This window comes from Mchenga conophoros, linkage group LG3 (assembly GCF_057382185.1).
Source record: "Mchenga conophoros isolate Kocher_MC1m ecotype Shallow Benthic linkage group LG3, M_conophoros_male_GT1.1, whole genome shotgun sequence".
NCBI classification, from domain to species: domain Eukaryota; kingdom Metazoa; phylum Chordata; class Actinopteri; order Cichliformes; family Cichlidae; genus Mchenga; species Mchenga conophoros.
This window is the reverse complement of record NC_140528.1, coordinates 45,177,498-45,190,898: the sequence shown is the minus strand read 5'-3', so window position 1 is coordinate 45,190,898 and position 13,401 is coordinate 45,177,498. Positions and strand designations below refer to the sequence as shown.

General features: G+C 42.7%; 1 protein-coding gene across 1 annotated transcript; it reads right to left on the bottom strand.

Moving 5' to 3' along the window:
• Window positions 1–1,068: 1,068 nt before the first annotated feature.
• LOC146578948 (PRELI domain-containing protein 1, mitochondrial-like) lies at window positions 1,069–7,708 on the bottom strand. The gene is made up of 6 exons (XM_085267867.1): window positions 7,596–7,708; window positions 5,000–5,081; window positions 4,646–4,651; window positions 3,948–4,061; window positions 1,892–1,970; window positions 1,069–1,205 (listed from the first exon to the last, which is right to left on the bottom strand). Exons 1-6 carry the CDS (start codon window positions 7,706–7,708, stop codon window positions 1,114–1,116), a joined length of 486 nt encoding a protein of 161 aa, XP_085123993.1. The 3' UTR covers window positions 1,069–1,113.
• Window positions 7,709–13,401: the final 5,693 nt, after the last annotated feature.

The following is a 13,401-nucleotide window of genomic DNA, read 5'->3' as shown; positions in this document are numbered from 1 at the left end:
TACAAAATAAGACAAAAAACTATTTCCATATAAAAATATAAAAACAAAGATAAGAAAAGTCAACATAAACTTAAATTATTAACTTAATATCATGTTTACATTACATAACTGACAAATTACAAACTGCAAACTTAAAAAAAAAATTACTAAAACTTTAATAAGATGATTAAATCAGTCTCAAGGAATCCTGGGAATTATTGTAGTTCATTGCTCTGGTGACTTTGAAAAGTAATCAGTATCAGCTAATGTGTCACCAATCAGAACTGAGGATGAGTGGATGCCCCACCGTTTTAGTGCTGCTCTTCAAACGAGCCATAGAGATTGAAAATGTGACGTCATTCAAGGGTAAAACCGCAAAGGATTCTGGGAATTCGTGGCAAGAGGTACTAGCGCATACAGGCTTTCAATTGAAATCAGTTACACAGCGATAAAAAGAAACACAAAAAATGGAAAGAAGCTGTTGTATTATTAACTGCAATAGCCGGTCACATGACAGCCACGGGAAGCCGACGGGTAAAGCAGATAAAACAGGTTTTTTGTTTTTTTGTATCACTAATTGCCCAGTACGATTACAGCATACAATATTATTGTCACTGCTACATTTCTGTAATCCGTACCAGAAATTATTTCCACTACTAATTAATTACCATTGAGCTTAAAGGTCCTAATAATAAACGGTTAACGAATGTGTATTTATGAAGATGATTTGTGAGACTGGTAAACTTACCTTTGTTTGTACGATGGTCTTTCGTTCTACACGGTGCATTTCAAGGTCCTGCACCCATCTGTCAGTAAACTGTACCTGGGCTTGTTGCAGTGACCTGAAGTTACTAAACTTCATGAATGTATGCACTGGTGGTTTTCTTTGCCTTTTCGTCGAGTCTGTCTTTGTACAGACCGGCATTGTTATCCTTCGTTTTGTACATACCTTTTTTGGGGGGCAAAGAAAAAGCAAGAAGGTATTGGAACCGGAGAATGAACGTTTTGCAGTGCTGCAAATACTTGCATTTGATGCGGTACTTGGATTGTTTTGCCACGAGTTCCCGGCATGCAATGTGCGAAAGTCACGTGGTCTGTCAATCTCTATTGTGGGCTTGTTGTTCCTACTGAGGTTCAGACAAACTGTTTGGGTTTCTGGTTGGGGGTCGGCGTGGCTTGTGGTGGGAGGGGCTTTTGCTTCTCTGATGACTCTCCCTGGTCACTAGCTGTGGATAAATAAAAGTAGAAAATGAGGAACTGTCACACTGATCTGAGCCCTGAAGTGAAAAATAAACTGAATATGAGCATAATGGAGCTGAAAATAGGTTTAAGGTTTAAAACAAGAAAAGAAAATGCACAGTTCTCATACCCGGAGTGTACCGTCGTCTTTTATATGCAATCTAAGGTTTAAGTTCTAATGACCGAAAATCAGGCTGATCTAAACTACATCTACATAAAAAAGTCAAAAGAGAAGACTCATATGACATTTGTTATTCATATTTTAATAAATAAAAAAAATTGTGAATCCTGTGACCAAATCTAAAAATCAATGAAAAATTTGACATCACTCTAAGCCACCACCAAAGGTGTGCAATACAGTAAATGTTGGTCTCAATCTGATACTAGATTGAGACCAACGTTTAATGAAATGCTCTAAAAGTTAAATTAGACAAAGATGATCAGAGAAAATAAAAACCATAGTTTTTAAATGATGATTTCCCTTTTTAAGAAAGAAAAAAACAGCGGTTTTGTGATAGGCTGACGTTTGTTTTCTTGGTTTTAACTGGATTTCTTTTTACAGTTTCAGGACTTTTGTACAAAAACACATAGCTTGTGGTAATTAAGCTTCAGGTTTTGGTGAAGCCCTCAGAGGTGAAATACAAATGTGTGTGTGCATGTATTTGTGACTTACTCTGTAGCTTGGAGAGAGAGTACTCCAGCCCTCTCATGGCTTTAGCTTGGTTACTTTTAAACCTGGCGAGACCGAATTCCTGGCGGAGAAAGACAAAGAATTAGTCAAAGATAAATACCCGCACCATACGCAGTGTTGGGAAGGTTACTTTTAAAATGTATTCCGTTACAGAATACAGAATACATGCCCCAAAATGTATTCTGTAACGTATTCCGTTACGTTACTCAATGAGAGTAACGTATTCTGAATACTTTGGATTACTTAATATATTATCGTGCTTTTTACAACAACGTGAATGTACTATTGCTGTGTGATTTATTACTATTACTGAAGGTCCGCGACTCCGAACTGTAGTAAAGGGACCTCTGACTAATACGGCGGGGTCCCTGTCGGCTCGTAGCCGAACAATAGCTTTACTTTGTTGTGTGGGTCAACTTTTCTTGCGAGAGACAGAGAGAGGCGTTGAAAGACTGCTCCAACGGAACTTATTGTTTTCGGAGGAAAACACGAACACGGTGTACAGTCGAGTCTTAATAGCTGACTTACAACTGGGCTCGTCAGGCACTCTTCTTGGCTGCAGTGGTTATTATTATATTTACATGCTTCCAGCTCCCGTTTTTGCTCGATGACAACTCGTACCTTTCCACTCGCCTTTTTCTCCCTCCTCGCGCTCACAGACACATAACGTGTATGGCAGTCCATTCTCCCTGCAACACGGACTACACTGCCCATGATGCTACATTCTTTAGAGCTATGCTTGTAGCATTCTGCCTGTTAGCTTAGCACAACAACAACAACGAAAAGGCGCTCTCTCACCCAGGAAACACACAGTCGCAGAGAGAGAGAGCGTCGCCCTGTAACCATGACAACCGTAACGCTGCCGCCTGGAACAATAGAACGTAGCTGTCAAACAAAACCCAAACAGTCCTGACCCGCGACAAAATGAAACAGGAAAGTACCGCCGTGTAATCCATTTATTCTGAATACCACCTTTTTAAACGGTAACTGTAACGGAATACAGTTACTCATATTTTGTATTTTAAATACGTAATGGCGGTACATGTATTCCGTTACTCCCAAACACTGACCATACGTTAGCTGTATATAGATACTGACGAAGTGTCACATAGTTGGTTTTGGTATCTTGGCTTGGCTTGAGAGCCAGGAGGTATTACTTCACAATTTTCTGAGTGTTTGCAGACAAGTCAGCATCTTCCATGCAAACTATGGGCGACAATGGACAATCTGATAAGAGACCAAACCAATCGCAGACAGAATTTTGGTGCAGCACCCTCTTTGCAACGAATTTCCCCAGCAACAACTCGCTAACTAGTCATGACAGTTATAAAGAAAGACAATAAATTGAATGAATTATGAAACGCTTATTTTTTTCTATTAGACCTGAAAATGTTGTGTAATACTACAACCTGAAACTACAAACAGATTTCGTTGGCCTGTACAGAAGAAAAAGGGAAAAAAAATGTAACAACAGCTGTGAAATGGAATAGTCCAAATCACCAAAAGTAAACTGGACCTGGGCTTGTTGCAGGGATCTGAAGTTAATAAACATGAAGTGCATACACTCACACTTAGGATCATACAATAATAAATATGTCCGTGATGAAAGTTGGGCAGCACGCTAACGTCCTTACTCCACTCTGTATGCTCGTATGGGTCTGACCCTTTCAATCCTTTGATTTTTTCCTTGTCCTTTTTTTTTGCCTTTTCGTCAAGTCTGTCTTTGTACGGACCTGCAGTGTTGTCCGTCGTTTTGTACATAACTGTTTTTGGGGTAAATAAAATGCAAGTAGGGATTAAAACCACAGAATTAATGATTACCGGTGCTGGAAATACTAGCGCTTGATGCAGTGTTTTGATTTTGTTGCCACGGGTACCCACAAAGCAATGCACGAAGGTCACGTGGTCTGTCAATCTCTATCAGAAATACACTAAGAGAAGCTGGTGTGTTCTTTATACTTTAAGTGATAGTAGGTTGAGTTTGGGTTTTGGTGGCCAATTTTCCCTAGGACTGAAACATTTGTATGTTTGTGTATACCTGTATGGGTCGACCCAGTCCATATACAGCTGTGGAGATCCAGGCCTCCCTCCTCAATTTGGTCCAAGATGGCCGACCATGGTTCTCTTCAAACAGACACCGCTCCACAACAGTCTTAGAGGCAGAGACGGTAGAAAATGTACAAAAAAGCCCGTTTTTACTCCAAACACAAACTATGTTCAAGCACAGGAAAAAGTATTATATTCAACTTAGTTAAATACTGAAAATGTTAAAACCAACCAGACTGTAAGAGGCCTTGTAGTTTTCCAGTCAAAAAGCATTTATACCTGTGTTCAGTGCAGTTCTTTAAATCTGCAAATTCATCCATTTTCTTGTCCTTTCTGAGATGAGCAAAAGTGGAGAGAATGGCCTCATTTAGGAAACTATCTCCAGCCTTTCCAGCAAGGCATTCCCAGTCCAGTCCTGTTTCTGTCCCAGGTCTCCTCACAGCTGGACATGCCCAAAACCCCTGACCTAGTCCATCAAAGTCTAGATGTGCAGGAGATGTCCTATTCAGGTGCTCAAACCATGTCAGCTGGTTCCTCTATTACAGTGGTTCCCAAACTTTTTTTTGCTGCCTTTGTTTTACAACACGCACGCACACGCACAAACACATCCTCCAACCACACACGCCCATATTTTGCTCCATTGCGGTTTCTTTCACACCTCAAACATTTAGTAAACAACTAAGCAAATACAAGTAACTTGCAATAAATTACAGGCAGTAAGAAAGTAAACTATTACGCTACGTCCACAACTACATGGGTATTTTTGAAAACGCAGCTGTTTCGTTGACACATAAACAGCATTTCGAATCACCGAAAACTGAGATTTTTTTAAAACTCCTTTTTTTCCGTTTACGTGTGGATGACCAAAGGGCAAATATGCTTCACCAGATTTTCTAGTCTTTGGCTTAGAATGAAGTTGGTTTGGAAACATATTCAGCGATGCTTCATCTCCTGCTTTGCATTTCTGTGGGCGCCCTGTGCTAGCAGTGTCCAAGAGTTTTGTTTTTTCTCTCCCCCCCCCCCCCCCCCCCCCCCTTTTCATACCGCCCCCCCCTGCATTGGCTCTGTCTTGGTGATGAGCGTGTGGGCCTGAGGGTCCACGATAGAATCTTCCAGGACGTAGACCCAATGGCGTGTCCAGCGGGGTGGCCTGGGGGGGCACAGGCCACCCCCCAAACCAGACTGGCCACCCCTGGTGCCACCCCAAAGGCAAAACAATAAAATTCAATCAAATATCAAATGTCCGATTATGTTTTCACGGTGACGCTCAGATATCCGAGTGTAAGTGAATGCAGCATCGCTTCTGCGCTATGTGCATCACGTTAGCAAAGGTAGCAGAGCCAAGCACGAAAGACGTCACTGCAGGAAACAATTTTTCGGTGAAAGAAAATGAGGACAGAATAAATGTCCCGGTAAGTAATATCAAGTTTGTTGAGTTTAGTAAACTTCGGTGAAATTAGAATACCAAGGAAAAAAATAACACTTAAAGAATTATTGCAGCCGTGGAATATTTCAGACAGTATGCTACTGAGGGCAGCTAACATAAGAGTTATGCGTTATAAGATATAATCTAAGTCGTAACATTGCTGTATGGAGCTGCAGATTTGGTTGCAGGTTAACATAGCTGGACTGGCCATCGGGCATACCGGGCATATCCCCAGTGACTTATTTTTTATTTTTTTTGTAATGGCATGAACAATGAGGGGTGGTGGATTGGCCAGATGCAGGTCGATGTGTAGAAATAACTCCGTTGTTTGGTGGTGGCTATGACGGGGCTTCCACAGAGGCAACAGGTGGATGAGGGAAGGGGAGGCAGGAGGAGAGACCCGAAGCAGCCGCCAGTCCGAGTGTCAAGTGAACTGAACTTCAGGTAAGAAGTTATGACCTGCAGTCTATCTGGGTCAGATATAAACCAAGTTTAGGTGGAGTTTATTTTCATGTTGCTGACTTTTTACTGTCAGTTGCAATAACTCATACTGCGTTCTAGCCAGTTTGACGGAGTTTTTATACAGCTGGGTGGGTGCTATGATGTTACTGATAGTGAACTTTATTTTATTCATAAGGTTAGTAGAGTTGCCAACGGCTCCTTAAAAAAATGGAATGGTCCCTCATTCAGAGAAAATATTACGCGTTTCGTATTGAGCTGAGAAGAGACGCAGTTTGTCCCGGACTTTAGCTAGAATGGAAAAAAGACACAAAGCTGGATTTATTCTGTCTTTATGCTGCACAGCTGCCTCTTCTCTCATTCTCTCCCCCTCCCTCTCCTGTTGCTACTTCAATCATGAAACTGATCAATGATCAGCTGATCGTCTCTCTTGTTTATTTATCGCCCACTTTGCGCCAGAAAGAGGAAACCAGCAGATGTTGCGCTAAACAACAGCAGCACGTTTAAGCTTGATCAGCTGTTGTTAGAATGTATTTAATATTAATTTCTAGTATCAGCTGATGTTTGCTGGAACCACAGCTGTAAAGCTGCTGGTCATGATGTCTGTTTAGATATGTGGTGAGAGGGAAACATGAAGATGAAACCAGGAGATGTCCTTACTGAATCATCAGAGCTGAACAGGTGATGGAGAAACAGGTTTACCTTTTATTGTGACATGAATGAGTTGAAGTTATGAACTGTTTCTGAGAGACAAATAACACCAGGATCCTTTTTTATGTAGCTGACAGCTGGTAACTGTGCAGGGGCGGGTCTAGCAAAGTTTTGCCAGGGGGCCAGGTAGGGCATTAACAGGGAAAGGTGGGCACAAAGAAATACTTTTCTTTCTTATTCTCATTTAAAATACCTAGTTTTTATTAAATAATTATCTAAATCTTACAACCAAAGTTTTTATCTGACGTAAAATGTATAGAAATCATACATATACCAACAAGACTGTACATCACTGTCACAACAGCATTTGTTTTCATTCAAAGGCTTTATGGTTTTAATACCTGGTGGGTCGGTCTGTAGTAAAAATGCCCAATTTTTTTGTCCCAGTCCAGCCCTGCAGGTTAATACTGGCAGTGTCACCATGCCAGCTGACTGTATTTTATCATCAGCCAGTGTTGTTCTTTATCAATATTACCAAAGTTTACCATAAGGCAGCATAGAAAGTATTTACTTGCTTTCAGGTTTTATTCAAATGTTAGTCTTTTCATTTGTTTCCCCACTTTTTTCCTGTTTCAAAATCAAACACCAGTTTGTGAGAAGATTATCTTCTTTTTTTAACAGGCAGATAAAGTTTTGCATTGGCATTGGCTAATTTGTCAATTGTTTGTTACAAATGTTCGTATTTTAATTTTCAAAAATGTTTTTGCCCAAAACATATGTGCACTATATGTCAGTAAAAATACTATGCAAATATTGATGTCCTTGAATGCTGAGTAAACACTGACAAAGCACTGATTGTATCTCTTGTACTTTATCAACGCAGTATCTAAAAACTTTGCACCGTAGTGGTTAAAATCTCATTCTAATAAGAGTTAAAAGTGCATTTGGTTATTAGGTTTATAGGATTATTGAATTATGGTTAAGGGTTGGTAGAATTTTTTTTTTAAACATTATCTGCCAATTAAATCTGCCACCCTTCTCCAAATCTGTGCCCCTACCTGGCCCCCCCAACAAAAATTTTCTAGACACGCCACTGCGTAGACCGCCCGAGCCATGTGCATGGGGAAGACCCGCTCCGCCCAGCCCGGCAGGCGGTTGGTCTTCGTCAGCAGTCGCCTGGACAGCAGGTGGTTGGGTTGGGTTGAGTTCCTCTTCATGTTTAAGTTTGTAGAATAAAATTTATGTTCCCGTTGCTATGAACACTCACTGACTTTGATCACGGCAAGCAAGAGAGGATAGGACAGTCGTGCCAAAGTCCCCATTAACAGGACATAGACAGCTGATTGTGCCTGCATTAGTGCCTGAAAATCCGGGTAGCTTTAAATTCTAACAGTGTGTTTAAATGACTTTAGTTTTCATACCACAAAAAGTTTTCAGACGCTAGTTTTCAGACACCAAATGAAAACCGTTGGGGTGAGCACGTTTTTAAATATGCAATTGTTAACAGTAGAATCTAAAGTTGCCACTTTAGTGAAAAAATGACTTTGCGTTGGCCGGGAATTGAACCCGGCTCAATTGCTTGGAAGGCAGCTATGCTAACCTCTATACCACCAATGCTCACATTAGGAGAGTGGAAAGTAGAGCGACTTATCCTGTGATTAACACAATACTAGTACTTCTATGCAATGCTTTTCATCATAGCATTTGTTTACTGTAAAAACTGTTAGCTGCGACCGTTATTAGGTGTTGCTACAGCTCCGAGGCCAGCATTGCTAATCCCTTTGTTTTATAACCGCACTTCACCAGCGGGCTCAAGCTAGTTAGCTGTTTAACGCGGTCGCCGGTCGCCGCTTCGTCATAGTCTTCTTTTTTTTAAATCTAAATGCTGAAGTCAGCGTCCGAGGCTCTAAACACCCTCTACCGTAAACGTCGCAGTCTGTTGTAGCTGCTGAGGAAGCTAACAGCTTCGGCTAGCCAAGTAACGGACGTACCTAAAGCGCGTGTTTCTCAAAGCCCGGCGGACTGTAAGGGAGCCGGCATGGATAAAACACAGCAGCGGGGCAGCTCGGGGGTTTCTTTGTAGCAGCTGCTTATTTGAGACAGAAACAAAGAAGAAAAAAAGTGGACCCAGGCGGTCATACGTGCACTTACCGCCTTTTTCCACCAGATGGCAGACTAGACAAGCAGAAATCAGGTCGCGCTGCTTGGTAAACGGTTCACGACTAAATCCACATGATCTGCAGACCGCATGAAGTTTGGAGGTCTGTGGCAACTCTGCAAAAATTTGGTGCCCTTTGTGCACTCACTCTATCAATTTACATGATATACATATTTTAGTCTAGGCAACCCAAAATGTGACGTTCACATATGTGGACGCCAGGTTCTAGGAGGTTAAAGAAGTCCAGACGCTTTTCCTTCCAAGCTCCTTAGATCACAATACAGTTTCTCTCAATCTTTTAAAGTGTAAATCTGTCTGTACGTGCTGGTACCACTTCTGTCTGTTGCACTTATTTACTCTAGGATGGGTGTCAGCTAACAGAAAAGGAGTAAATACTTTTTTCCATTGTTACAAAATAAAATAATAAATAAATAACTATACTGTACAGGCAAAAATATACTACAGACACTTTTCAGTTGTGAATTGAAGCAGGCCTGGTCAGATTTAGATCAAATCTAAGTTTCAGGTGATATATCCACTTAGACTATGGTTTAAAGATCTAATGTTTAAGAGAATAAAGTTGTTATGATGAGATTGAGCAGTGATTGATCACCTGGACTTGCTTGATACCCTGCACTTGCCACAGAATTCCTATCACATAAGCTGGCCCTGAAGACCTGCACTTCATGTTGTTGATGAAAAAAAGACAGTTGAAAAATGCAAGAAATGTTTAAGAAATTCTAAGATTTTTTTTTTCTTGGGCAGCACGGTGGCACGGTGGTTAGCACCTTTGCCGCACAGCAAGAAGGTCCTGAGTTCAATTCCAACATCAGGCCGGGGTCTTTCTGTGTGGAGTTTGCATGTTCTCCCCGTGTTTGCGTGGGTTCTTTCTGGGTTCCGGCTTCCTCCCACCGTCCAAAGACATGCAGCTTGTGGGGATAGGGTAATTGGATAATCCAAATTCGGAGTATGTGGCAGGGACTAAACACGATCACAGACTTTAGAGGGAAAACCAGCACACCGCAGACCACGGCCTCTCTGTGTGAGGATCTAAACGTATTCTACGCTAGATTCGACACAGCGAACACCATGAGACCGGACAGTGTGCGCACCGCGGATGACGTCAGTGCGCACACTGTGTCTGAGGAGGATGTGCGGAAGTGCTTCAGGAAGGTGAACGCACGCAAAGCTACTGGTCCGGACGGGATTCCCGGCCGCGTCCTCAGGTCATGCGTGGCTCAGCTGGCTGGAGTGTTCACGCACATCTTCAACCTTTCCCTCTCTCTGTCTGTAGTCCCAGCCTGCTTCAAAATGGCCACCATCGTCCCTGTACCCAAATCCTCCACCATCTCCTCATTGAACGACTGGCGACCTGTAGCCCTGACCCCCATCGTAAGCAAATGCTTCGAGAAGCTGGTCAGGGACTTCATCTGCTCTGCACTACCCGACTCACTGGACCCTCTACAGTTTGCATACCACCACAACAGGTCCACTGATGATGCCATAGCCCTGACACTACACACTGCCCTGTCACACCTGGAGAAGAGAGACACGTATGTGAGAATGCTGTTTGTAGATTACAGCTCAGCATTCAATACCATCGTTCCCTCGAAGCTGGACAGGAAACTGCAGGATCTAGGACTGAGCAGCTCCCTCTGCAGCTGGATCCTTAGCTTCCTGTCTGACAGACGCCAGGTGGTCAGACTGGGCAGCATCACCTCATCCCCCATCACACTGAACACTGGTGCTCCACAGGGGTGTGTACTGAGCCCTCTCCTGTACTCACTCTACACCTACGACTGCACAGCCACTAACAGCTCCAACATCATTGTGAAGTTTGCAGACGACACTACAGTGGTGGGTCTTATCACCAACGGTGATGAGACGGCTTACAGGGAGGAGGTCAGCGCCCTGACCCACTGGTGTCAAGACAACCATCTCACCCTCAACGTCGCAAAGACAAAGGAGTTGATAGTGGACTTCCGGAGGTGCAGAGAAGTACACACCCCCATCACCATCAACGGCGCTGCTGTGGAGAGAGTGAGCAGCTTCCGGTTCCTTGGAGTACATCTGGCTGAGGATCTTACGTGGTCAGTACACACAAACAAAACAGTGAAGAAGGCGCAGCAGCGCCTCTTCTTTCTCAGGAGACTGAAAAGATTCGGCATGAGCCCCCGCATCCTCAGGACCTTCTATCACTGTGCCATTGAGAGCATCCTCACTGGATGCATCACCACCTGGTATGGCAACAGCACCGCCTACAACTACAAAGCTCTCCAGCGAGTAGTGCGGTGCTCTGAACGGATAATTGGAGGTGAGCTTCCCTCCCTCCAAGACATCTACAGGAAGCGCTGCCTGAGGAAAGCGGGGAGGATCATCAAGGACTCCAGTCACCCCAGCCATAAACTGTTCAGACTGCTTCCATCAGGAAGGAGGTTCTGCAGCATCCGGTCCCGTACCAGCAGACTGAGAGACAGCTTTTTCCATCAGGCCATCAGACTGCTGAACACTTCATAGACACCTCAGCTTCACTACTGGAACTTTAACATTATGCACTCCACACTGTATATAAATGCCACTTGTTCTGCACATATTCAACTCTGTATATTTTATATATTTTATTATTATTATTATTATTATTATTATTATTATTATTTTTTTTTTTTTTTTTTTTTTTTTTTTTTTTACTATTTAATTTGTAAAAATGTGTATACACACACACACACACACACACACACACGTAGGAAAATATTTAGTATACACATCCAGAAATGCATACACTAATATATATTGTACATATATTTATTAGTTTCAGGTTGGCCATTCTTGTATTTTGCTCGTTTGTGTTGTTGTGTTTGCACATCTCTGTTGCTTGTGGAGCTCGCACACAAGAATTTCACTCGCATGTGCTGTGCCAGTGTGCCTGCACATGTGATGTGACAATAAAAGTGATTTTATTTGATTTGATTTGATTTGATTTGAAATTACCACTAGGTGTGAATGTGCGAGTGAATGTGAGTGCGAATGGTTGTCTGTCCCTGTGTGTTGGCCCTGCGACAGACTGGCAACCTGTCCAGGGTGTACCCCGCCTTGCGCCCTATGACAGCTGGGATAGGCTCCAGCGCCCCCCACGACCCTGAAAAGGATAAGCGGAAGCGAATTGATGGATGGATTTTTTTTTTCTTTCGCAATCACTGTTTAAACAGAACTACCAAAAGAGCTGTACAGGAAAGGAGTGTCTCCTGTCTGGTAAAATACCATGAATTCAGTCCAGGTTAAATGACTCAATAATATGGGCTGCACCCCATAAAGTAAAGCAAACTTATCTTGTAGTTATGTTCTAAAATTAACCCGCAATAGGTGAAATCTGTGAAGTAGCCAACTTTATTTTTATACAATTATTATAGATGTTTTAAGGCTGTAAAAACCCGTCACTACACACTTTATACACTTTTCTCAGACAGGCATGAACATTTTCACACTTTTCTCTCTTGTTTAAAGACTCTCAAAGTTCAAACCTTTGTAGAAAAATAAGTCCAGTATTATAGAATGAAACCAAAGACACCCGCAGGTGACTTTGACGGTGCAAAATGTTTCATCGCCATTGTTGTGTTTGTTGGCGAGAAAACTTACAAACACACAGTACAGCACTTCAAAGCCACACTGGTAGCGATCAAAGATTTATTTAAACTTGACAAGCTGGACACATTCTGTAATGTACAGGAGACACGGCACGAGATTGATTGACAATGGTCACCCTGTACACCTCTGACTTCTGCTACAACTCTGAATTATGCCACATTCAGAAGTTTGCAGATGACACAGCCATCATGGGGCGTATCTGGGATGATCAGGAAGAGGAGTACAGAAGTCTTTGTCGCATGGAGTCACACAAACCACCTGCAACTCAACACCTCAAAGACTAAGGAACTGGTTGTGGACTTCGGGAGGTCCAGAGAAGGTTCCCTGCCGGTTCAGATAGAGGGGGAGGAGGTGGAGGTGGTCAACAAGTACAAGTACCTCGGGCTGTGGGTGGACAACAAACTGGACTGGTCATGCAACACAGAGCACCTGTATAAAAAAGCCCAAAGCCGACTGTACTTCCTCAGGAGGCTGAGGTCTTTTAACATCTGCAGGAAGCTCCTGAGGATGTTTTACCAGTCGGTGGTTGCTGGAGTACTTTTCTATGCTGTGGTGTGCTGGAGGAGCAGCACAGCAAAGAAGGACTCATCAAGGCTGGAGAAACTGATCAGGAAGGCTGGCTCTGTGGTCGGCATGAAGCTGGACACTCTGGTGACAGTGGCAGAGAAAAGACACTAAAAAAACTGCTGGACATTATGGACAATGCTGGGCATCCTCTGCACACGGCCATAAACAACCAGAGGAGTCTGTTCAGTGACAGGTTGCTTCTCCCAAAGACAAGAACCAACAGACTTAAAAACTCCTTTGTCCCACACGCCATCAGACTGTTTAACTCCTCTCTGGAGGGGAGAGGGAGGGGAAACAGGAGGACAAAGGAGGGGGGAAGAACTAAGCTGTAGTGCCTCTTCACTTCACTGTGCAATACTTTTAGTGCAATACTCTTGTTAATAGTCAACGGTGCAATAGACTCCATACTTTAAATGTGCAATTCACTTGTATTTTTATTTGTATTCCTATTTATTCTATTTATCCCCTTCATATATTTTATTTATATATGTCTCTGTATTTATATATGTGTGTGTGTGTGTATGTGTATATATAATATTCTGC